The sequence below is a fragment of the Triturus cristatus genome, chromosome 3_1, assembly GCF_964204655.1.
Source record: "Triturus cristatus chromosome 3_1, aTriCri1.1, whole genome shotgun sequence".
Lineage (NCBI taxonomy): Eukaryota > Metazoa > Chordata > Amphibia > Caudata > Salamandridae > Triturus > Triturus cristatus.
In genome coordinates, this window is record NC_140583.1 from 923,781,667 (window position 1) to 923,808,504 (window position 26,838).

General features: G+C 42.4%; 1 protein-coding gene across 2 annotated transcripts in view; it reads left to right on the forward strand.

Annotated features, from left to right (window-relative positions):
• Nucleotides 1-26,838, forward strand: part of ACVR1 (activin A receptor type 1) — a 318,170-nt gene that overhangs the window by 205,783 nt on the left and 85,549 nt on the right. For both annotated transcript variants that reach the window (XM_085645512.1, XM_085645514.1), the window contains 2 exons: nt 14,895-15,041; nt 24,913-25,188. In XM_085645512.1, the coding sequence (XP_085501638.1) occupies nt 14,895-15,041; nt 24,913-25,188 (423 nt within the window). The remainder of the gene's footprint in view (nt 1-14,894; nt 15,042-24,912; nt 25,189-26,838) is intronic.

Sequence of the window (26,838 nt, forward strand, 5' to 3'; positions counted from 1 at the left end):
CATTCATAAAAACACTTATAAGTTCTTAAATTACATTGTTTGTCACAATACAGTGCATGGTAGAGGGGCGAGTTATAGTTGGTGTTGTCTGGTTAGCGGGCAAAAAAGACTGTGTAACGAGTTCCGCTACTTATAATATTTTGAAGGTGGTGGATAAAGTGTAAATGATAGTTATAAATATATCTTTAGAATGTTTAAAGTTTGTGTAATTTGAACTTGGCTTGTATAGGGTAAAATAAAAACCTTTTCTTAACTTTGTGGAATGTCGTACAGTGGAGGAGAGGGTTGTAAAGTTTATTGTCATTGACTGGAGTATTGTAGGTTCGAATCGAGTAGAATGTAATAGTGTATTGTACAGTGTAGTAAAGTGTTATACAGTTTTGTACAGTGGAGTAACATACAGTGGAATAAAGTGTCACAGTGGAGCGGCATAGAGCGGAGTATAGTACAGTAGCATAAAGTGGGACAAAGTGTAGTGGAGTGGCATACAGTCGAGTGAAATGTCATAAATTGGAGTATAGTGTTGTACAGTAGAATGTAGTGGAGTTTTGTACAGTATAGTAAAGTGATGTAGACTACAGTAGAGTGGCATACAGTCTAGTTGATTTTTGTGGAGTGGTGTAGAGTGTTGTAGAGTGCGGTACAGTGGATTGGCATACAGTGTTCTAGAGTACAATGGCTTTGAGTGGCATGGAGTTGGGTACAATGAAGTAGTAGAGTGCTGTGTCAGAATAGAGTGGAGTAAAGTGGGGTGCAGTGGCATACAAAGAGTTGGTTACAGTGTTGTATAAGGACTAGGGTTTCGTAGAGTGGAGTAAAGTGTTTTACAGTGTCATATAGTGTAGTACAGTGGAGTGTAGGGGTATAGACTAGTAAATTGTTGGAGAGTGGCATACAGTGTAGTAGAGTGGAGTTGCAAAGAGTACAGTAGTGTGAGAAACAGTGGAGCTGCGTAGAGTGGATTGTTGTATAGTAGGTTAGAGTGAGGTAAAGCCTACAGTGTAGTAGAGTAGAGTGGTATAACATAGTGTGGGGTAAAGTACGATAGAGTGTATTGAATGTGTTGTAGAGTGTCATAGAGTGCACTGGTGTAGCATAGGTAGTTAACTGTTGTAAATTAAAGTGGGTACTCGTACAGTAGAGTTGAATGCTGTGTTGTATAGAAAAGTGTCATATAGTGGAATAAAGTGTGCAACATTGGAGTGTACAGCATAGAGTGGGACAGTGGCGTTTACAGGGATCGAGTGGAGTAGAATGTCATAGATTGCCACGAAGTGTGGTAGACTTCTATAGAGTGGAGTTATATACACTGGAGGAGGGTGTCGTACAATGGAGCGGTGTAGAGTGGAGTGGAGTGACGTACATTGTAGTTGGGTAGAGTGAATTACTGGAAAATGGAGTAGTTATACAGTGGAATACTGCACAGTGGAGTGTAGGAGAGTGGAGTTGCATAGAGTGGAATAGCGTGTAGTGGTCTATAGTGGATTAGCTTAAGGTGGGGTGGCATACATTGAAGTAGTGTAGAGTCAAGAAAGCTGTTATTAATTGGAGTGGTGTCTCGTACTGTAGAGGGAGTACTATGTTGTACAGTGTTGGAAACTGTTGCAGAGTGTAGTACAATACAGTGTACAGGCATAGAGTAGAGAGCAAATTTGGACAGTGGAGTGTATGGGGATAGAGTGGAGTAGAGTCTAGTAGAGTGGCTTAGAGTGTAGTAGAGTTTGTAGAATGGAGTTGTAATGAGTGGAAGAGAGTACCGTGGAGTGGCGTAGAGTGTGGTAGCATACAGTGGAGTGGTGTAAAGTGTAATAGCATATAGTGTAGTAGCATATAGCGTAGTAGTGTACTGTGTAAGTTCGTACAGTGGAGTGGTTTAGACTGGAGTAGCGTATTGTGGGGTAGAGTGTAATAGCATAAAGTGGAGGGGCAAAGATTGAAGTTGCCTACAGTGTAATAGCATAGAATGGAGTGGGGTGCAAGAGAGTAGCTTATAATGGAGAACAGTGGGAGCAGTGTAGATTAAAATGGAGTGGAGTAGAGTGGAGTGGAGTAGAGTAGAGTGGAGTGGTTTAGACTGGAGTAGTGTAGTATGGAGTTGGGTAGAGTGAAATAGCAACTAGTGGAGTGGCGTCCAATGGACTAGTGCAGAATGGAGTGGTGTAGAGTGGAGTAGCATATATTGGAGTGACATGCAGTGGAATAGCGTAGAAGGGAGTGGTGTAGGTATGAGTGGCGTACATTGGAAGAGGGTAGAGCGTAATAGAATACTGTAGTGTGGCGTCCAGTGGAATGGATTAGAGTGGAGTGTCATACAGTGGAGTAGAGAGCAGTGGCATACAGTGGAATAGCATATAATGCAGTAGAGTGTAGTGGAGTGGCAAACAATGTAGTAATGTACACTGAAGAAGCATATAGTGGAGTTGCGTAAAGTGTAATAGCATAGAGTGGAGTTGTCCACATTGTAATAACGTGGAGTGGTGTAGAGCGGAATGTTGTACAATGGATATGCTTATAATGAAGTGATGTAGACTGGAGTGGTATATGATTGAGTGGTGTAGACTGTAGTTGCGTGGGGTAGAGTTTAATAGCATACAGTGAAGTGGCATACATTTGAGTTGAGTCCTGTTGAATAACGTAGAATTAAGTGGCGTTCAGTGGAGTGACATTGTGTACATTGCAATAGAGTGGAGTGTTGTAAAGTGGAGTTTGGTGCAGTGGAGCGGTGTATAGTGAAATAGAGTATAGTGGATTGACTATAGTGGTGTGGCATACGGATGTATGTGAAATTTAGCAGCAGTGTAGATTGCATGGTGCAGTGCAATGCAAAACAGAAAATAGCACTGCCTTGTGTTTTTCCACATGTACCAATTAATGCAGGGCCACGCATGATGGCCTTGCGTTCTTATGTAAATCTGACTTAAGCATTGCATTGCCCGTGCGACACCACGCGTGTTGCAAGGATAGTACAATCCAATAATTCATCTAGGCCTTAGTTATATTTTGGCCCATTGAATACCATGATAACTTTGCAGCATACCGTGGTACATGACCTTAACAAGCCAGTATGGGTGATGGCAGTTTTTAGAGAATGAAAAGGCAGCCATATTGTTTTTACTACACTTTGGTTGTGTTCAGTCCTAAAGCCTTATATATAGTTAAGTAGTAGGTCCCTACCTATTACCACTTTATTAATGTGGTAATAGGTAGGTACATGTATTTATATATGTTTTAATCTATTTTTAAATTTGTTTATGGCCATGCACCGCAGTAGTTTCACAAAATGTTGTGAAATTCTGTGAAAGTACAGCAGTGACAGATATTACTTAGTTTAAATGCCTTGCAACTTAAAAAAATACTTACCCTACTTAACTGCAGTACAAAAGTAGCATAATCTCTGCACCATAATGTTTAATCCTGCAAAATTCCATGTAAAGCCATTCAGCCGTTTTCGCACTACATCATATACGATAGTCTAATGATAATGTATTGGTGTAGAAACGCATTTTGGGACCCTCTTTTATCTTTGCATCCCTTAACGATTCACCACGAAATGTAGGAAATGCTATAGGTCTGGAAAGTTTTGTAGTCATTCGTTAAACGGTAGGACTGTTATTGGGAAGCCAATATCCGAGGAATTCCTTTTGTTGGGAATACTAAGTATAACTACAGAGTGGAAATCCGATTTAATGTGATTTCTTTCTTTTTATCAATAATTGTGTTATATATTTTGCTTATTGGTTTACATAATCATGTGACCATAACCATGTCTTTTAGTTCATGTAGTAATTCTGAAACTTTACTTAGGCAGTCTGGATTATATTTTGGGCTTCCTTGCTACTTTTAGTAGGATTGTGCTACATCTGAAGGCCAAAGGGAATGAAAGGCAATCATTGCCATAAAAATGGAAATTAATATTTTTGCCCTAGTGGCCAATTATCATGTCCTCCAAATAGTACTTTGTGTGGCTCACTGCTGGGTTCATTTTTCATTTTGTTGCACAGGGGTGCATAAGAAAGATGCTTTTTGTTTGGCTTGTTTTATTTTGTGACCCAGAGAGCATGCAAAGAAAACATATGTAGAGTAATATGTATTGCATGCCTAAAAAAATCATTAAACTTTAATCAGACCTGCAGGTCAAGTGACTTGAATAATCTACTCAACATAACTGTAATGCGCTTGACCCATAAAATGGTTTCAAATTGTGTGATGATAGTCAAATATTTTATTTCATTGAGTCGCTTTTTTCTTCATTATCAAATATGAAAGCACTTTCAAATATGCGTGTTCAGCATGTCTGCTGTATGAAAACTGTTGGAAATTACTCCACTCCCACACCGGAAAGGGTGGTGGTAACGGGGTCTTTCCAGGACATACAGTGGTAGCTTGGCTCGAGTGGTCAGGAATCAGGCACCGTGCTAAGCATACGTCATACCCATACAATAACCATGCGTGCATCCGTTCCAAAAACGACTCTACACCGTAAAAATTATGAAAATATCTTTCTTTATCTTCTTTTTCTCTTAGTTGCTGATTAGATAAATATTAACACAATCACAATATACAAGGCTTTTTAAATAGTGCAGGTCAAATAAATACTGTCTTAATGATTCAATAAATAGGGGTGATCATAAATAAGGAAGGCATAAATATAAGTGCAATACATACAGGCAATTAAATATTCTGAGGCAATAAATACTGTAAACCAATAAATATTGTGCGACCATAAATCCTGTGGAACAATAAATACAGTGAAGCAATAAATAGGTTAAATACAATAAATACAGTGCCCTCAATAAATAATTAAAAGCTGACAGTGACACTCATAGAATCAGATCACATTTAAATTTCTATGGGCTGATTTGGCCCAGGCACAGCTTGTGGGGGTGTGGAAGGCTTGAGGGTGTCTACTCCCTGGCTTGGACAAGGCTGAGGCCTAAACTGAGGTAGATCAAGGGGGGAATACCAGAGACCTGGCTCTCTCACTCTACACAACCCCTCTGAATTAGTCTCAGCTCACCCCTGGCACAGTCCAGCTGGTTCCAGCACCTCTCTAACCCCTAGAGTAGTCTCTTAGGATTCCACAGGGCCTTTGGCGCCCTCTATTCCACTTACTGCCCTTTTTCTGAAGTTCCGACGCCGCTGGAGTCGTGTCGACGCCGTGAGGCGGTTCCGGTTCGATGTCGGCGGCCTCGGCGCAATGTCAGTTCTTGACGACGCCGGTAGGCGGTTCCGGTTCGATGTCGGCGGCCTCGGCTCGATCTCGACCTCCGATTCGATGGCGTCGGGCAGTCTTGACACGATGTCGACTTCGGGCGGCTCCGGTCCGATGGCGACCTCAGTTTCGATGACGTCGGCCGGCCTTGGCTCGATGTCGACTTCCGGCGGCTCCGGAGTGCGATCTCCACTCCCGACCTCCGGTGCTCCTCTCCTCAGGTTTCCGGCGACTCCGGAGTGCGACCTCCACTCCCGACCTCCGGCACACTTCACCTCGGTCTCCGGCGACTCCGGAGGGCGGACTTCACTCCCCCGTCGACGCCGCTCACTCGACCTCGGGTGACTTCCTCCTCGACCTCTGGTACTCCTCACGACCTCCGTCGGCGCCCTCTCTCGACCTCTGGCGGCTCCGGGTACGACGTCTGCTTTTCCAGTCAGCGCCGCTTCTCCACCTCGGGCTCCGGGTCTCAGGCTTCTCGACGGACTCCAGAGAAACCAGTATCCAGGTCAGGATCTTGCTGTTCTTGGATTCTAAGGCCTGTTCCTGCTGTCCAGGTCCTTAAGATGATTTTTCTTGCTTCTTCCCACACAGGGCTTCAGGCTGGGCTCAGTCAGTAGGGACTAGTATCAAGGGTGGGTTTATGGACCCCACTCCAGGCACAAGTTTCCACCCCTGCTGCCTCACTCCTTCCTCCTTCAGGTTTCTGCTGCTCACTCTTCACCAGTCAGGTGCCAACTGCCAGCTCCAACTGCCAACTCTCTGTCTTAGCTTCCCAACATTCTAAACCGCCTCCAACTGTCACAGGGTTCTGGAATGTTCTGGAAGGTGCTAGTAGGTTCCAGTGGGTGCTGGTGATGTCACAGGTGGCCACCATTTTGTGCTCCAGGCCCTCAGACAGAAGTTTCAGGGGTAGATAAAATGGCTCCCTGAATCTGCAGCAACACTAAAAAGTCTGGTGGTTCCCAAAAAGGAAAAATTCAAACAGGGTTTGAGGCAAAAGTGGGACAAAATAAATAATGATGAGGAGGGACCACCCAAAGGGCTGACAGGTCTAACACTATTTTGTTAGATTTAATAGACTAAACTTTTTCTCCATTTAGAATAAAAATCCAGTCCACATAAATGGTACATAAGATCCCTCACATGCCTCTTGGTTGATCAAAAGCATTGATTGGAGTGAGGTCAGAAATGTTTCGACATTTGTTTGAAACCTTCCACTTTTAATAGAACGATTAATAAATCAAGATGTGTGGGTGCACTATCATTTATAGACTGCACATTTCCAGTGAAATAGTCATACATTTTTCCACTGACATGGTTTTAGTGATAAAACTGTATAGTGTACAAATAATAATGTGTAAATTGGGTTTTACAAATATCTATCATTTGCACATCACAAAGTAAAGTATTCTTGTTTGTTTTGATTTTGTTAAAAAAAAAGTTTTCATCACACATCGGAATTTAAAAAGTAGTTTGCAAACTACTGAACTATATTTTGAAATGTGTACAGTTCATTTACAAGCTATTTAAATGTGTTATAGAAAAAGCTGATCTCTTAAAGCCTTTCATTGCACAGCGCACGATTGTCAGAGTTCACTTTTCTTTTCTTTCTCTGACTGCAAACTTCAAGAATTTTGTAAACTGATCCCTAGGACAAAATAAGGAACAATTTGTAAGAATACAAAAGCTGATGTTTGACCTCTGCTTTTGAACACACAGCAAATGTAACACGATTTAAAGGCATCTTTATTGCTCTTTCACTTTCTGAATTAAATGAACACCTGTTCTTTGTCAGCTAGATTCTCATCAGACCAGATTGAGCTATTAGGCTCTTAAATAGCTTGCCCTGATAACATCTTACTCGCCATAGCAAGTGGGCGAGTAGATTTCTCGAGGCCTGTATTCTATTTGTTATGCATTTGTTTGTAGGTTTCCATTAGCATGTGACCATAAATGGGTCTTTCAGTTGTTCACGTAGTAAATCTGAAGCTTTACATATGCAATCTTGTTTATTTTTTGTACTTCCTTGCTACTTTTAGTAATATTGTGCTACAAGATATCAGTAAGTTGAAAAATCGTTTATCTTTAATTTTTTGTGCTCTGCTTACCTGCAGTACCCAAAGGACGTTTCTGTGCGCCCTAATATCTAATGCTGCCACATTTCAGCTAAATCCGACTTGCCGTTGTCATGCTACGTGAAATACAATAGTAGATGCAAAATGCAATGGATTTCAAGCTTGTTTTGGGACCCCTTTTATCTTTGCACCCCTTTACAAAATGCTGCAAAACTTTCAGTCTTCCAACAGTGAAACAAGTGCAATAGCTCTGAAAAGTTTTGCGGACATTCATCAATTTATACAGCAAAGCGCTTAAAGACATTGCTGTATAAATGGCAAAATACTTTGTCCATTTTTATCTCGGCGTGGATAGCATTGTGCTAATCCTATGCTTAAAAACTTTGATAGACAAGCAGACATTTGAGGTGAGAAAATTTAGAGTGTCGCTGGTGTTGAGGGTGCCCTGTACACGAGCTGCCATCCACCTAAACTTGGGAACTACCCAGAGTTCTCTCCTTCTTTTTTGCATATGTATGTGTATGTGTATATATATAATCTACTGGCGGTCGCCAGTAGATAGTTATAGTTAGGACCGTGTTTCCATAGGAAATCCGCAACATTCTATTTGGAATAATTTTGGCGCCGATTGACGAATTCTCGCGAAATTTTCAAAACTAATGGGGCGCTACGCTCCGCTCCTATATATATATATATATATAGATATAGATATAGATATAGATATAGATAGATATAATCTACTGGCAGTCGCCAGTAGATAGTTATAGTTAGGACCGGGTTTCCATAGGAAATCTGAAAATTCTATTTTGAATAACTTTGGCGCCGGTTGACGAATACTCGTGAAATTTTCAAAACAAATGGGGCGCTCCGCTCAGCTCCTACCCTGAAAGTCTCGGGGTGATTCGTCAAGCGGGGGCCGAGAAAAAAGGGGGGTCCCAAAACGCGTTTTCCCCATGCATTTTTCCATAGGACCTTTAGTCGAAGGTACAGCCCGAACGGCTGAACAGAATTACTTAAAATTTGGCAGAGAGGTAGTCCTCAGGTCAGGGAAGTGCCTTTTGCAGGTCTGGTGTCAATGTGTTCAGTATTTCCAGAGAAAATAGCATTTAAAAGCATATAAATATCTATACGCGCGCACCGTGCGCGCACGGTACCGTGCGCGAGCGAAATTCTGATTGGTTGTTAGATGTCGGTAAACATTCGAATCGGTCGAAATCAGGAAGTGTCGGCCGCCATTTTGTCTCTCGCACTGAAAAGGAAAGGGAAGGGGGAAAAAAGGTGGAAAACGTGAAAAGGGGGCAGCGAAGAGAGCTCCTGACCCCCTAGCCATTCTCAGGGGGTCATAGAAGGACCACAAGGGGAAATAATTTTTTTTTTTTTAAATCGCGGGGTGCGCGCATTGTGCGCGCAGCGCACCGTGCGCCCAAAGCGCGCGCACAGTGAAAAACCTTGAATTTTTTTTTTTTATAAATACATAACTTAGCATTTAAAAAAACGTACAAATTCACTTAAACAACCATAGGTTTCACATACGTTATAGTTAGGAATTAGCATTTAAAAAACCTTGCAAATTCACTTAAAAAACCATAGGTTTCCCACCGGTTATAGTTAGGTGGATATTTCACTCGTAAAAAACCAATGAAATTCCCCCGTTATAGTTAGTTCAGATAACTATAACTCGCGCGACCGCCACTCTATCACAAGGATGATGTCATCAGTGATGTCATGAGTGATGTCACTGACCATGTCATGAGTGATGTAATATGTGACGTCATCAGCAGTGGATTGCGGGCGCGCGAGTTATAGTTATCTGAACTAACTATAACGGGGGAATTTCATTGTTTTTTTACGAGTGAAATATCCACCTAACTATAACCTGTGTGAAACCTATGGTTTTTTTAAGTGTGTGTATATATATATATATATATATATATATTTCTTCAAACGTTTCCTCGTCAAGTATATATAAATTTATTTTTTTCACTGTAAAAATAAAGGTTACAGGGGCGTTATAGTTAGGTTCAGATTATACACACACAAAACCTTAAATATTCAGCAGTTACCTGAGCTAACTACAACTTACGCCGCCGCAATGCACTTCTTATGACCTTAATATTGCATCACTCAGGACATGTTCAGTGACATGACTAATTACATCACTCTAGAAATCATTCAGTGATTGTGAGTGTTTTCTAAAAGTTTGAGTGTTAAACAAATATACTAAGGTACTGCAAAATTTAAATTGGTATACTTTGTGTACTACTAATGAGCGATACGATTTTTAACATATTATGCGAGCGGTTGTGTGTACCCATGTGTGAGTGGCTGTATGGGTGAGTGACTGTGTGTAAGAGGCTGTATGGGTGAATGAGTGACTGTGTGGGTGACAAAGTGGTGAGTGACTGTGGAAGTGGTTGTATAGGTGAGTGAGTGGCTGTATTGGACAGTGAGTGTGAGTGGGTGTATGGGGGAGTGAGTAGATGTGTGAGTAATTGTATGGATGTGTGAATAGGTATGTAAGTAGTTGTGTGGGTGTGCGAGTGGCTCTGAGGCTGTATGGGTGAATGGTTTGTGAGTAGCTGTATGAGTGAGTGAGTGGCTATATGGATGAGTTACTGGGTGTGTGAGTGGTTATCGAGTGAGAAAATGTGTGGTTGTATGAGGGAGTGGATGTATGAGAGATTGTGGGTGTGAGTGGTTCTGTGGAGGATTTCATCAGCGATGTCATTTGAAATGCCATGAGTGATGTCACTGACCATGTTATGACTGATGTAATATATGAGGTCATAAGCAGTGGATTGCAGGGGTGTAAGTTATAGTTAGCTCAGTTAACTATATCTGCTGAATATCTATGGTTTTGTGTGTGTATAATCTGAGCCTAACCATAACGTCACTGTAACCCCTTTTTTCGGTTAATTTTTAAGGTTTGTTTAACTCTATTTCCTAACTATAACATCCCAGTAACCTTTGGGTTTTTTTAGTCAATTTCAAAGGTTTTTCAAATTCTATTTTCAAAGTATTATGTTCCTGTAATGTTTAGTTTTTTGAGTTAATGTCGAGGGTTTATTTTTAGTACTAAGTGTACCACAATTTATGTTGCTTGTTAATTTGGTAAACTGTAGACATTTTTAAAGAAAAATGTATACTTTATATAAGTTTTAAAAGGTGAAAATCAGATATCTACTTAAATGTAAAATATAACATGTTTTTGTAAATGTACAAGTTTTATTCATTTTTTTAAATAATGTTTGTGGTACCGCAATACTTCCACGGGTCTGAAAACCTAGACGGGCCCACAAGTCCTCTATGGTTATTGATTCCAATCCTGTGATCGCAATGAATCCATGAATTACTAATCACGGATTCCCCAACATTAAAAAAATTCTTTTAACCCCTTCCATGCTGCGCAGATTCCGCCGCTGTGCTGACGGAATCTTGCGCGGGCGTGGTCATGACGGAACGGTTCCGTCATGAGCACAGCTCAACCGTGGCTCATGACGGAACCGTTCCGTCATGAGCACCGAAGGGGTTAAATATGTGCATCCCTACAATTTCATTAATGACAGTGTGAACAGATTAATAAGTATAGGGTAATTTTAGGGTGGGTTTGGGCTGTTGGGTGGCAAGGGTAATTTTAGGGTAAGATGCCCATCACAATTTATGGTGGAGGGGGGGTTGGACGCAGGGCCTGGCATTGTGCTGCCTCAACCAAAGCTTCCTGCTCCTGCCCCCTCCCCCCGCCATCCATTGTCCAAGCCCATGCCCCTGTTCCCTAATTTCAGCCCTGTGTGGCCATTGTTCTGCCACTGCCCTTCCCTAAATAGTTAGCTTGCTGCCCCATCCACCTCCTCCCTACCCTCTGTTGTCTGAGTCCATGCACCAGCCCCCTTTCCTCTGCCCTGCACGGTCCAATGTGCTGCCACTGCCCTCCATTTAGCTAAATATCCCTGCCCACTCTTCCTGCCCTCCTTTGCCCAATTCTATCCCCCATTCTTGTCCTCCTGCTTATCATATGGGCTTAGCTTGCTGCCCCTACCCCCCCTTCCGATGTCTGTGTGCATGCCCCTGCTCCCTCCTTTTTGCTCACCATGGTCCATGGACCTGCCACTGGAGTATCTCAGAATGATTTAATGACCTAGAAGAGGAAGATATTTGAGAACCTAAAACGTGTCCTAATTTTCCTTTTTACAGCACTAACCATAATTTCTATAACAAAATGAACCCCCTCATTTTTTCACTTTCTAAATTAAATGTTTTAAGTTTTGCCCGTTTGATTCGATGAAGGTGGCTTCAGGTGTTCCATACTTTTCTCGTAAGTAGGACTGTTAGCGCTCTAGTTCTTCTTTAGAACACTTCGGGAGGCTACAATAGAAAACAAAGGAATCAACTGACACGCTGCTGCTGTTGGAAGTACGTTTTACTGACAATGTCAGACTTAAGACTTTATTCACACCTTCCATACCTCCTATGGGAACATCATAAACTTTTTTCTCTCAAACGTGATTAATGAAATTCCAGCAGAAAGCTTCTTCATGGGGTAAAATCACCTTAGAACACACCACAATTCCAATAATGTGTATGGTAGCATCCACAAATGATTTAGATTGCAATTAAAACATGTACTCACCCTTTATACATTCTCCTTTATGTGAACCTCGAAACCTGCCATTCACTACAGTGTATTTCAATGGGGTGCTATCATGTATATTGGTCCCATGGAGCTGCCAGCACTTCCTGCTTGAAGTGCTGACAGCCAATCCGATCTTACCATGAGATCTGTGCTTAGGCGCAGTCCAGATATACAAATTTGGATTTCCATGAACATTTCAAACCACTGAATGGATTTACACCAAATAAAAAGTGTACTTTCTGGACCAAGAACTGCCTGTCTGCCAAATTTGATGTAATCCCGTTCAGCGGTTCAGGCTGTAGTCTAAAGTCTTGGTGGGAATTAACATGGGAAACGCACTTTTTTACTCTTTTTTTTCAGCCCCCGCTTGACTAATCCCCCTGAACTTTCCATGAACAACTTGAATCACCGGCACACGTTGTGGGGAAAATGTTGTAAGAATTAGGCAAGTCAAAAACTATTTTACTGAGGAAACATGATTCTAAATAGAATTACCTACTGCTAGGAGGTTTTATATGTATCTAACTATCAGTCGCCTGTAGGTTGGTATCGTTTTAGGACCTAGTTTCCATAGGAAAAAATAGGTTTTGTTTTGCTAATAACTTTGGCGCTGTTCGCCAAATTTTCACAAACTTTTCAACACTAGTACGCACCTGAGTTCAGCTGCTGTGTCGCAAATTTAGGGGGTCATTAGTGAAGCAGGGGCTGTGAAAAAAGTGGGGTCCCAAAATGTGTTTTCCCCATGCAATTTCCCATAGGGATTTTGAACATGACTACTGCCCAAACCGCTGGATGGAATTGCACCAAATTTTGCAGAAAGCTAGCTCTTGTTCCAGAAAAAGCCCGTTTTGGTGTTAATCTGTTCAGTAGTTTTCGAGTTATTAAAGAAAAAACAAATGTGTATATATCTAGGGACGCGGATCCTACACAGATCCAACAGATCTCCTGCTGAGATCTAATTTGCCGCCAACACTTCAACCAGGAAGTGTTGGCAGCCATTCTTGGACTCTGACTCAGCTGAGTTCCCCAAACAAAGTTTAAATAAAAGAGAAGGCCTGTTGCTGTCCCAAAGGGACGCTGCCAGGGTCTAGTAACATTATTTTCCCCCAATTTTACTGCAAAAACGCAGCTGATCCGTGAATTTGTGGCAAAATTGGGGGGTAGGGGAGGGGGAGAATCAAGCTCGATCTTCCGTGCTTTAAAGTGGAGCCCCCGGGTGGGCTAGGTCTCGTGGGCTAAGTTAAATATAAATTGGAGGAGGGGGGCCTTGTGTTCCCTCTCCCCAGGCCTTTGATGGCCCCGGGGACCACCACCTCCCCGGGCCAAGACCAAAAATAAAATATCAGAGGAGGGGGTAGGCGCGGACTTCTGGGACAGGGCGATTTACGCAAAAGGTGAGGGGACTGCGCGGCCCCCCTCTGGGCCATTTACGGCCTCGCCCATTTACCATCTCTGGGATCAACACCTCCCCAGAGTGTTCTCTGGGGCCGGGGGCTGCGCCCTCCCCCAATAACTTTTTATTCAGCTCCGTAGAGGTGGTAGTTCCTGTGGAATACGAAAGTCCCTGGAGGAGGGGGAGGACTGAGTGGCCCCACCCTCGACTATTTTAATAAGCCCCGTGGAAGTGGTGGTGCCTGAGGCTAAACGAGCCCATTGGAGTGGGTACGGTGCAGCCCCCCTCCCACATTTAAATAAAGCCCCGGAGAGATGGTGCTCCCTGAAGGTAAAAAGACCTCTATGAGAGGAGCCCCGTTTCCCCCCCCCCCCTTCTTTTAAAAATAAATAAATAAATGTTCGTGCATGCCCCCCGAACCTGGCCCACCCAGAGGCTTTTTTAAACAGCACGAAAGAGCACACTTTTTTTTGCTTTTTGCTGCAGATTCGTGACTCTGTCACAATTTCGCAGTAAAATTGTTTTTAAATGCTTTCGCCCTGGCGGGGACCCCAGGGCCAGAACTATGGGGTCAGGATATTCCTACCCTGCCTCTTTTTTCTTTTTTTTTTTTTTCTCAAACTTTTTGGAGACTCGCCTGAAGCAGAATCCCAAGATGGCTTTGAACGCTTCCTGGTTGAAGTGTTGGCAGCCAATCCGATTTCAGCACGGGAACTGTCTGATCGTTGGAGGATCCAAGTTCCTCTATATAAAAATTTGGTTTTCTCTTAATATCTTGGAAACTCCTAAACGGATTTTACCAATTCACAAAAAGGTAACTTTCTGGACCAAAAGCTATCTCTCTGCCAAATTTGGTGTCATTCTGTTCAGCAGTTTGGGCTGTAGTTGTGTCTAAAATCACATGGGGAAATTGCATGGGGATACACTTTGTCTCTGCTCCAGCTTGACGAATTATCCTGAAACTTTTAACACAGCAGCTGAACTGACAAGTTGTACTAATTTTGAACATTTTGTGAAGATTCGTCAAACGGCACCAAAGTTATTAGCACAGAACAAAACGCTTTTCCTATGGAAACTAGGTCCCAACTATAAACCCCTACTGTAGACCGGCAGTAGGTAATATATGGAGTGAGGCGCAAAACTAAGCTTTTACTTTGTAGTCATCAGTATGCCTTTTCAGAAAAATCAACAATGAAGAAAATGCTTTGAAAGTTTAACGGTTTATGCTATTCAATGTATAGAAGCTAGGCAGATACACACCCATGCGATGTTGTACTCTAGCAAACACTTTAGAAGCTCTATTTGTGAGATTTTCTGAAATACAAAACTGCTTTTCACTTGGCTGCTTTTTGCCTAATTACCAATTAAGTACTCATAGCATTATGTGATATTAAAGAATCTTGCATTTTACATAACTGCTCTCGCGTTAAATTTGTAATGAAATAAGTATGTGGCTTAGTAATAGCATCTGTAACAACTTCGAAAGTCGTTTTTAATTTTATGGTGTTTACTTATTTTCATGTATTTTGTTTAATCATTGACAAAAGGTTTCCTGTGTTTTTTGATGTATTCCTTTGCCAGGAAAAGGACGATATGGAGAGGTTTGGAGGGGCCAGTGGCAGGGCGAAAGTGTTGCAGTGAAGATTTTTTCCTCTAGAGATGAGAAATCGTGGTTCAGAGAAACTGAACTTTACAACACAGTGTTACTACGACATGAAAACATTTTAGGTAAGTGAACGGAATATTTGTTTAGTCCTAGAATTCTAAATTGCCAGTGTAAGGAAAGATAAATTGTGTAGCCTTTAAACTCTTGTGTCTTATTGTTTTTTTCAACCCTCGTACTTTATTTTCGTAGCCAAGCTGTTTGTCATTGAGTACTGTTTTAACTAAGTGACCTTTTTTCCTAAGGCTAGTGGCCTAGGCGTTCAAAGGAAAGATGTAATCTTGCATTGAGTATTACAAATGCAGGATATTGGCCCTGAGTGATAAGGCAAGTAAACAGTAAAAGGCATACACTTTAATTCTTTTTTATGAATTTTAGGTTCCCAATTTAACACATGCCAAAATGACCTTTGCAAATATTGAAATATTCTTCGAAACAAGCGGCTCTACTTTGGAACATCCATCCACTACAAAACGGTAGCTAGTAAAGTCTCAGGATAAGTGGGGTCTCTGGTAGTTTGTCCTCAAATTAATCTCTTGAATCCTGGGACCCTTGCCTTCCTCATCCCACTTATAACACTGCTTGATAGGGAGTTGTATTCTTCCCATTTTGCTATCTTTCCGCCCGGATAGAACAAACCAACCCCTCAAGCAGAAGAAAACGTTGCAGACATCAGAGAAAATGGGAGTCTTCTCTTATCCTGTAGAGAAAATGAACTACAGTCTGTCATTCTTTGGCTTTTTCCATGCTATGCTCTGTCTTGACCCCGGAGTTGAGCAAGTTGCCATGGATTTCACAATGTCTAAATCCAGCAGCAACCTTTCAGTAATGTTATCATCTTTTAACCCTTGATTAAAGGGTCTGGTTGGAAAGTATCATGTGTGTGTACTGTCTGATGATCGCATTTAAGGATACAACCTTCAGAGTTCAGTGGTTGTTTTGAACTTCACACTGAATCCTGAGGACTGCAGCGGTTTTCCCATTCCCACTTCTGTGATCTGTAGTCTCTTCCTAACAAAAGGCTCCATTCAGCGGTTCTCGTGTTCCCGGTTTAATTCTTTTTTAGTCTTCCTTGAAACCTTTAAGGACTCAACCTACCATACTGCCCTACCCTACGGCTCTTTTCATTTTGGGCCCTTCCATGTTTTCTGGGCCTTGGTCTTTGCCTAACCTGGCTGATGAGGGGTGAAATCCCGAAACCGGTCCTAGGGTGCTTGTTTCCAGTCCAGCGAGGGCCTGGCCTAGCAGTTCGGGCTGGACGATTTCCATTGGGCACAGGGTCAAGACTGATTTGCATATGGCTGGATTCAAACTGGAATGGCATGGGGAGCAAAAAAACGATGGATTTAGGGTCAGATCTCTGTACCGGGGTGAATGTACGACATTCCTCTGCATTCTGTCCATCTATTGTTCTTTATGCATTTGTCACCCCGAGTGGCACGGGTATGCCCAGACATGGGTCTCGTGCTCTCCATGCCACTGGAGTCGAGCTATCCTGGCTCATGAGTGGTGAAGCCCCGAAACAGGTCCTAGGGTGCTTGTTTCTAGTCCAGGGAGGATTTGGCCTAGCAGTTCGGGCTGGAGTGTTCCCATTGGGCGCAGGGTCAAGACTGACTTGCATATGGCTGGGTTCAAACTGGATTGACATGGGCAGCAAAAAAACAATGGATTTAGGCCCCGAGCTCCGTACTGTGGCGAATGTATGACATTGTTCTGCATTCTGCACAGCAATTGTTCTTTTTCCATTGTACATATTGGAGGCAGCAAATGGTTTAATGTTCTGGATCTTCCTTTGTTTTCCTGACAGGGAGTTATAGTTCTCTGTAAATTACCTTTGTGGTTCACGGCAGCCGCACTATCTTTTCATTGGAGATACTGACTCTACGGTTTAAACCCTCCAATTTCTCTACATCAACAGCCACCCATTTTAAGGGTCACCAACTTTTTTCTCTGTGATGCTAGACAGGATGTCTTCCTCTAAATTTAACTCCTCAGCTTCTGCTGATTTTGGAAGGGGGTAAATCTTGATTTAAAAATGTTCAACTATTTCGGAGAGGGTTTTGCTCCTGTGTCTTAGGCCCCTTATGTAGTCTAGTGCACCACCCGCTTCCTGAGACTGGCTTGGAAACCTTGAAAGCCGTAGTCCCCTCCTATCGGCTACCCTGTTGAGTCAGATTAAGAGTACCAGTTCCATTTACTCTGTTAACTCCTACATTGGTGCAAATCCATGCACTGCAACGCCCAATGCTCATTCTTTCTGCATTCAGCAATGCAGTGCTGGCTTCAAAAGAGCTGGCACAGCTCCAGGTTGTGGCTGCTGTGGTCACAGTGATGCTGTGAGTTTTCAGGATGCAACTTGCTAATTCTTCTCAAAGGTGAGGGCAAAATGATCTTGCTCGACGTTATTTTTGTTCGCCATCAGTGGCTCTTTAGACAGCCCCTTGTTCACTCCTAGGAGAGCACATCGCCAGGACGCTTGCCGATAAAGGTCAGATCTTGGTGATAATTAAATAATTATGACAAATGGCCTCCTGATTACTATACTGGATGTGAAAATGATCATCGCAATTTATAAAAATAGATGTACAAATGGGTAGTAAATTACAGTGGGGTAAAATTCACTAAAGTCACTTTCTTCTACCATGTGATGGTTATTGGGTGCTACTGTTTAAATGGCACTATGCCATGGGTGTCCCACCACCATCATCTTCAGCCTTGTTAAGAATTCTCTTGGTCCTGTTTGACTCTTCACCACACTAATAAACACTATGACCTGGTAATGGGCTCTTTTCCATCGCTTTTTGTGGGATTCTGTCTCCATTGGTGACCGGTCACTGCATTGCCTTCTTCCACACTGTGATATTCAAACCTATTCCCTCGCCACGGATTTCATTTCACTACCTGCCTTTTAAACAAAGAGTTGAGCCTAAAGCCACTTGCCTGTCCCCATAAGCATTACACAAGAACACAGATAAGGTACCATTCAAACTGTTACTCTTTTACCATCTGACCAGATACTTAAGGTTAGCCTCCCAGCACTGTTTCTTGCTTCTGCTTTTAAGACATCGCAGTTCGTAGATGGTCCACACATTGTGAAGGCTCAACTGATTGGAAGGCATTCCCTTTCACATCTTTAATGTGAGGTAGACTACAGGAAATTCCTCCAACAACTGAAGACCCTCCTAGTCCACCCATCATTCAAACTTGGAACATGCTGAAATATTGTATCTGTTCTCCCTATGTCCTCTTTCTTTTCTACAAGCATGGTCAAGCATCCGTTGAGTGCGTTGGCACTTTAAAATAAACAGTAAATAAATGCCAATGAAAATGGTTTCGTAGAAGGACATATTAGGAGTAGATGAATGAGTTGGGAAGAGAAGACACTGGAGCCTAAGGCAGTATTGATTGTGAAAATAAGTGGTAATGCAAACGAATATGTGTGCATACATTTTCATGTATGTTTATGCAGTAATTGGGAAAGGAGTATAAACGTTACAATCAGATTCATTTCTAAACAACATTAACATTAACATTTGAAAGCCGGTGATATATTTCTTGCAAGCATTGGCAAAGGCCATACCGCCCTGAAAGGCCTGATCTCAACCAATAAGCCTGGATGTTATGTGCCAGCACATGTAGAGACAGTGCTTCACATTTGCTGGTTGCAAAAGTTGTATGCACACATGCTTGTAATCTCATTAAAGCCTGCTCTTCTGGCAATGCTGGGAAAAAGTAGCAAACCAGAATGGTTTGCTGTATACAACATGCATTGGAGATAAAGAATAGAATGTGGCAGACAGCCTGCTGAGAGTGCTTTCTAGATGTATAATAGTCCCTTATGGTATGCATTCCTGTGCAACACTTCCTGGAAGCGCTTGCCAATGAACCAACTGCACGAAATGAGAGTAATAATCTTGGTGGAGCCAAAGCTTACTCTGTTGTTTATAAAGAATGGATAACAGTAGGTCTTGCTGCGCGCTGAAGCCAGACGTAAAAAGGGCCTGTTACTTGTGATATAGGTTCTAATTTATAGTAGCATCTTGTCAGATTTTTAAGAATCCACAAACATTTAACTTCTCCGGTCAGAAAACTAATCCTATCCTTCGTCAAAGCATGTGGTAGAAAACACACGGTAGCTTTCTCCCAAGTTTTTTTATATTAAAGACCAGCCAATACATTGCAAGTTCTGCGTGTTTTCTCCATTTCGTATTCTTTTTTCTTAGTGAGTAGCTTCATTTTTGGGTGCTGATAATCTAAGCTGTTTTTCTAATATTTCGGCTATTTTAGGAACGTTATAGTCCCCGGTTTGTAAATGTCAGACTTTGGCTTGGGCAGATGCGTTTTCTCTTCCAGTAGAGTAGCATGTGTTTTATGCGTTTGAAATGTAAGTTCCCAAGAAATAAGCACCTGCATGCTACAAATGGCTTTCCTATACATATGCCAGTTGGACAGCATGCCGAGGTGTCCGCTGGTTTCCTATGCTTACTTAACATTTGCAGAGTTTAAACAGACACTAGTAGAACAGGTTCTGGTCAAGTCTTGGTAGCCCGCCTTGGACAAAAAGCAGGTGAACACCGAATTTCTGGTTAATCCGGAAATATTGTGCCCATAACTGCTTATGGGCATAATGACAAGCTATAAATAAAGGTGTTTTTTGTATACCACAAACCAGTAATGTGGCATACCGCGAAGGCCATTTTCACCATCAGAGTGCCGCAAAGCTATACAGAATGCAGGCGCTTGATCCACAGCGCCATGTGTGCTTTGGGAGGGTTTTAAGTAGGTTTGTGTGTCTGTTTTGTGCCTTCTACTCCAGAATGCAGATACTGATACCCTCCCAACATCCGGGGGGGGGGGATGGGGGCGGGGGGGTATAGGGCCCACTGACATCAACAAGCCACCCGTAATCTACTCTAGCTAAAGGGTGGACAAGACCTAATGCGTGGCTATGCTTATGCAGGAGCACAGGCGAATGGATCTTCTAAATGCACAGACTTAATGATGCCAAATGTCTGCCTTCCCCTTCCCCTCACCAGAACAGCTGCAGGAGCTAAAGGCAGAGGTGTGTTTGCACACCTTCCGGAATCCTGGATGGACTCACTGGTTTAATGAGAATACGCTCTATTTGCCCCTTTCTGCACAAGTCTCGGCGCCCTCTTGCCTATTCGTGTGCAGTGTCGTCTGCAAATATACGATGGCGCTCCTACTTAAAAGGACCTTTTGCAGTTTGATCTATCTGTTTATGCAACTTGACTTTCAAGTGCAAGTCAACCTAATGTCTTATGAAATACTCCTAAAGTCATTGCAGTAGTGTTTGCCGTGTGTGTCAAAACTACTCCGAATTACTGCTGTCTCCTGGATTCGCCTGTGTTAGTCCCCTTTTTTTCTTCATGAATGGTTTAAAACCCCCAAAATTAGTTGACAAAACCAGAACAGTAGGTTGAGAAAACAGGCATTTTACATGCAGAAGAATAGGCATCTTGGAAGAAGGGAATAAAATAACTGCCTTCACATAAACTGTGGAGAACTGGTAAGGGATTGCCAAGCTACACTTGACTAATTTGTGGTGGTGAGCATTCTCTTTAGGAGTGCCTTCATAGCTGACACGTTTCCCAGGCTCGTCCTGACTAGTTGGGCCAGTCCTGGTTTTGTCTTAGAATTCTGACACTAGTAGTACTGGTTTTATACTGAGTTAACTAAGACTACCAGCCCGGATAGACCTGGGAAACCTGGCAGCTATGGAGTAAAGCCGTGAAACGCTTAGCAGCGGTTCAAATCGCTCCCCCATTTGTCTCTGCAAAGATGGCCGACAAGACCACCAAGGCTCGCGGTCTGCAGCCTCACTTGTTGGGCCTTCAGGTCCTCGTCATACGTTGCTTTGCAGGATGAACACTGGCTGTTGTGGTGTGGCCCCTGTCGTGCTTTCCGTGTCTTTACAAGCTCGCTCAAGCCTGCATTTGGATTTTAGGAAGGTGCCCCACCGCTCTTAGTTGGGGGAGGGGTGGAGGGTCATCTTTGACGGCATGCCCCGCGCTCCTGCTTTGGTTTCGAACGCAGACTCGGGTCCGAATCATAGGTTCTGGGGTGAGATCAGGAAGGTTTGGGGAAGGCTGTATCATTTACTAATGGATCGTCGAAAGCTAATACCTGGTTGTAGACAGGATCTCTATAATTCGAATTGTCCCATGATCGGGGATGGAGGTAAGGGCTCCCCAGTAAAAGTTATTTTTGATTTAATGCATCCTCACTGAATGGGTATACAGTTAATCACGAAATTTCACATCCCTTTTCACTCACACAGGCCTTTTCAGTGTTTCCTCCAGATTCTCTCGTTATTTTCTGTTTTGGCACATTGACCATTTCCTCAAAACATGGTTTGGCTGAACACCACAATAAATGTTTATATTTGATTTTGCCGTTGACAGACTGCCATCTAGCGGTTCCTCACTTGGTTGCAGTTAGCGTGTCTCGATTAAAAATTAAAAGGGATTTAGTTTCCTAATGTGTTCAATCACTCATTTACTTCATGTCAATATCTGTTCCCTATTTGTAGCTGAAAGCTTATTTGTGATTCACTCCTCTGACACCTGACCTTTTGTACTATGACCTGGTTTTCCTTTTGCGGATCATTAACGATCAAGTTGATGTCCTTTCCTTTTGATTTTATGGGTAGACCTTCCCAAACTTTTAATGTGTTTGGTAAACACGGAGCTTACTGCAGAAGGCTGCCTGGAGGACATCTTATGGCATGGGAACGAAAGGTGGTAACTTTGAGTCCTATTCACACTCGAAGGCACTGAAACAACTTTATATGCCACACCCGATTCCATCAAAAGTTGCCTGCACACACTTCAATGGGAAATATACATTCCCCCGATTTATTTGTCAGATTCTTGCTCTTTTCTGCATCCAGATGTTAGAATTTATGCAACTTGCACACCGAATCCGGCCAAAGGGAGCACAGTCCAAGCGCACTGTATCTACCCACTGCAAACTCTTTATCGGCATCCTGATGTTACAACACCTCCACTCAGCTAGCCGACGTCCCTCGCATACAGCGAGCCACAGCAGTGCGTCTCGCTTTCTTTCTCCCACATCACCCCTAAAACTTGGAACGAGCTCCACTCCCACATCACAGCTGCCAGCTCTATGCCGAATTCTGAGCTGAAAGCGGACTCTTCCAGTAGGCCCTCCTCAGACAGGCCAGATCATCTCCTTTGCAGGTGCCAGGATACCCTCATGGGTGGTATGCGCTCTGTACAAATCTGAACAACATAACCTGCATCAGTCGTGCTCACAGGCCACAGGGGTTCTTGGACCAACATTCAAAATTGCACGGGGTACCTGCCTGGGCTGCCCACTTTACCTTAAAAAAAAAAAAAGACTGGGAAAAGAAGTTTAAATTCAATATTCGATTTTAACCTTAACGAAGGACACCTTCAGACAGCAGTTACAGAATATGGTTCATTATATACACCACCCCCCTGATAAACTTCAAAATATCTCCGCAAGGTATGCATATCTGCCCACGATGGGTGGCAATAAAAGTACTACCATAAGCACATGGTGTTTATTCTTGTACAATGTTGGATAGATACAGAACTAGGATCTCAGAAGGTGTTTCTCAATATTAATCTACTACTCTACACACTATTTCGAAATCAGTAACCATTGTCCTGATAATGACCTGGAATTGAACAGGTTGAAACGCCGTCAACTATTCAGCGCAAACTGTGGCACTAATGTGGTCAACCAACTCGGTCCAAATCGAAATACCTACCTTGTATATTTCTGCCGTATATTATTGACCACTCAATCATTTGTATTAGTCGTTTTTTCACCGTTCACGCTGTCTTTTCACCCTTGTGTCACTGCGCTGTTCACAGTCACTTGCACGTTCAGTGCACAATTGTGTGTCATGGTTACCTTTGTAAAATTGTACTGTAGAGCTGTTACAACTACGTGCAAATAATAATCTACACTCTATGAACATTTCTTGTGCTCTCCCTTTCTTCTCCTGCCTCCAGTGATTTACACATACCTTGTAATTGTCGTCGCTAATGATTACTGGTTGAGATATTGTTGTTTTATTGCATCAGTCTAATCAAAGGCATGAACATGGTGAACTCCTTTGGTGATCTTTGCCCTGAAAAGACTTTCAAAATAGTCTTATTAGAATCCTCTGCTGCCAAAGCGGACCCGGTCTATGCCCAAATGAACTGAAAATATACTACATAAAGCGTATATATGAAAAAACAGGAACTAGACCAGAAGACCCCAACAGACTACATCTATCTATCTAAACGGATGCCTTCAGGTGAACACATTGAAAAGGCAGCATTCCTCCAAATGTCAACCTTTACTGAGAAAAGTAGTCTTCTCTCCGCCTAACAGAATGGGTTCAGACCTGGAAGAAGTCCTGAATTGGCACGATTCTCATCAGAAACAACCTCAAAAATTCACTCAACACTAACAGGGTTCCCCCATTCTGTTACATGATGTGTCCATTGCATTTGACACAGTGGGCCATCAATTGGTGGTACTGCCTTCTTTGGCATAGAACTACATGCCTTGTTTGCCCAATTATCTAAATGGAGCACATCCCTTCTGAGTCCTTTCTGTTGGACACAGTTATGTCAGGCTGTATGTGCCATTAATCATGCAGAAGGTCTATTCTAATCCATTTCTAATTAAGATGTTCAGTGGCCCACTCTCCTAAAATGAAAATGATGACTTTAGATTGTTCCCCTTTGAAAAGGGATGTGTACCAACACGAATACGCCATAAGATATACCTGAGGCCTGTAGCTTCACATGCATGTTACCAATTCACACAGCTCTCATTTCGGCTTACCACAGCTCATTGAGGTTTCACAAAGAATGTTTGAGCACGGGAGGATGGTTGTCTTCCAGTCTTCATGCCCTAATGATCAAAGCGACAGTTCAGTACCCGTGTGGCAGCAATTTGCTTGCACACTGGTCCCATCAGTGAAGAAGTATGAATTCTAGTTTGTTCCTCTACACTGCGTTACTTGATCGGTGCTAATCTGGATACTGCAGTGATACCTTCCACCGCCCACGAGAGCTGTGTATTAATATCTTTGGTGCTAGACCTCTTTATTCCAGGAGAATTTATAGCCGCAATATTTTCTACAATCTGATGCCTTTTCACTCTTTTATCGCAAGGAGGTGCCTAATGCCAAGATGCTGATTACTGCACTTAAGTCAACCAGTAAAAGGGGTGGTCACAGAATCTTCCATGCTCCTTGGGAACCTTTCCCACATTCCTACTATCTGCAAATGTGAAAGAAGCTGCGCCTCTGCAGATTTGGCTTCCCTTTTCCAAGTGCAGCTTACCAAGTGAAATTGACTCTGGTGTTGGGTTACCTGTTTTGGTGTTTACAACCCAAAATGCCCACGCGCATCAGTATTTCTAAAAACGGAAGTAAAATAATTTCTAGTTTTGTGCGTATGAGGAATAATATGCATTAATCTGTGTTGTTTCATATATTCCCACATGTTCTTCATTTCTGCCCAGAATTTCACCTAGATAATTTATCTGCTTTGAGCATGCGAAGTGTCTGGATAAAACAAATCTGGTAGAATTGTGTTTAATCGGATCTTGTCATCCCTATGGGGTTGGTAACACATTCCATCAGTATTAATGGGGCTCTCCTAATGAGCCTGTCAGTAGCTTTCTATGAGAAAACGACATCCTATAGGAGTAGACTCAACTTCTAACAGTTACCAGTACACAGAAGGATGTTCATGGTGAAACATTAGGGTTTAGTAATCTGGGGGGGAAGGAGTAGAGGGTAGGAGGCATACACAGAATTTCTTTTTGTTTTGAGGTCATGTCGTGTGGGTGAGATGGTGTTGTAAAGAGCTGCTTACAAATTTACCGAGACTGACTTCTTACTGTTTTTGTACTTTTTAGGTTTTATTGCTTCAGATATGACATCCAGAAATTCAAGCACCCAGTTGTGGTTGATCACGCACTATCATGAAATGGGATCGTTATATGACTATCTTCAGATAACCACCCTTGATACAGTGAGCTGCCTGAGGATAGTTTTATCTATTGCAAGTGGTCTTGCACACTTGCATGTAGAGATATTTGGCACTCAAGGAAAGCCTGCTATTTCTCATCGAGATTTGAAGAGCAAAAATATACTTGTGAAAAAGAATGGGCAATGCTGCATTGCGGATTTAGGTAAGTGATTTATTTCTTACACAAAGCATTCTCGAAAATAGATGCGGTCAAGTTGCCAGTCAGCTGCATTCTAGCCTTTGCCACTAAACAAAACCTCTGCCTCTGTCTACACAGCACACCATCCATTAACCCAAGTGTTGAAGCGCTGTCACTGCCTTACTATCAAATGCGTATTAATCAAATGTAATTCAGGCTGAGAGCAACCACAACATACACATGGCTCTATACTCACACTATTATATTTTCTACAGGTGAAAATGTATTGTTGTTCATTTCTCAAATACTCTGAGTGGTGTCACCTATTGTTTGCTAAGGAAAACTTTTGTTCATTACCAGATGTGCCGAGTGACTGGCACTCCTTTTATTCTACACTAAACTCTTGGAAAACATGTATTTTTCTCACTTATGCCCTGGATGTGGACATTCGAAATAGGAAATTACATCTGAAGAGGCCTAGAAGTGCAAATTTCTGAAATATTACCTCAACTATAGTGCAGAATACATAGTTGCACTTTCTTTGACTTTTCTTCATCAAGAAAATGCAACTTGTTGCTTTATATCCTGGCTGCTGCAGTGAAGCTGCAGGCTGCCATTCATGATTTACTCTGATGAAAACTATTTTAGACGCTGAAAATATTTCCCAAAATAGAGGATGGAATAAGGCAAATTCTCATTACATATTTAAGGCAAAAGCTTATAGCAAAGTTACACCTAAGATTTATTTTTGTTTTGAAATCCAGCAGAAGTAAAGGCACTAATAGCAACAACATTTTGTTTTTTATATAAACGTGTCCTTTCTTATCCATTTGTATTTCTAAACATCACCAGTATGGCACAACATTCCTTGTAAGCTCTTAATTTTCATTTGTTTTTAGAGGAAGTGTTTTGTGCAGACACAACAATCAGTAAATCACCCTACAGTTGCATTGCAGACAGTTCTGATTTTTGGGGTGAAACACTTTACCGTTCCCAGGACTTAACATTTTGGGACTTTGCAAAAATATACAGCTTTACTTAGTAGCCAAATGGGTTCAGATTATTTAAGGTGGGCATGAGTGTTGGGCCCGTGTGTTGAAGATGTAAGTCGGAATCTGTTGATTTATTCCACATTCTTTGGTCCTACACAGTCATTGACCTTTACTGGTTGCTGGTTTAGGGTGCACTATGGATGAGTAGTCATGTCCCTTTTCAAGTGTGAAATTGTCACTTTTACACAACACCCTCTTCGTTCTAGACATAGTCTCTCCCTCAAAGTGCTGGCTGTTGAAATCACTGGCTATAGCTGAAAGTGTGCTCTCTCTCTGTCATGTAAATTCACAGAGAGCGCCATCACTTGGGGAGTGCTTGACAGCAGTGTTTCACCTCACCTGGCTTGTGACCAAATGATAGGTGGCAGTGTACATAAAATTGAGTGTCCCTAGTAGGAGAGTGACTGATACTCTCCTGTATATATCTCCATTAAATGATTTGGGATGTATATCGTTTTGCAGACTACAACCCTTCATTTGTGCCACGGTTTATCACAACACTTTGTGCTGATGACATATTGGAAAAGAGGCTTTCTGTACCCAAATGTAAGGGTTTGGGGGATGCTATTCAACAGTCACCATGTTTATATGGGAGTGGGGAAGGTAGGAAAGCAGGAAATGT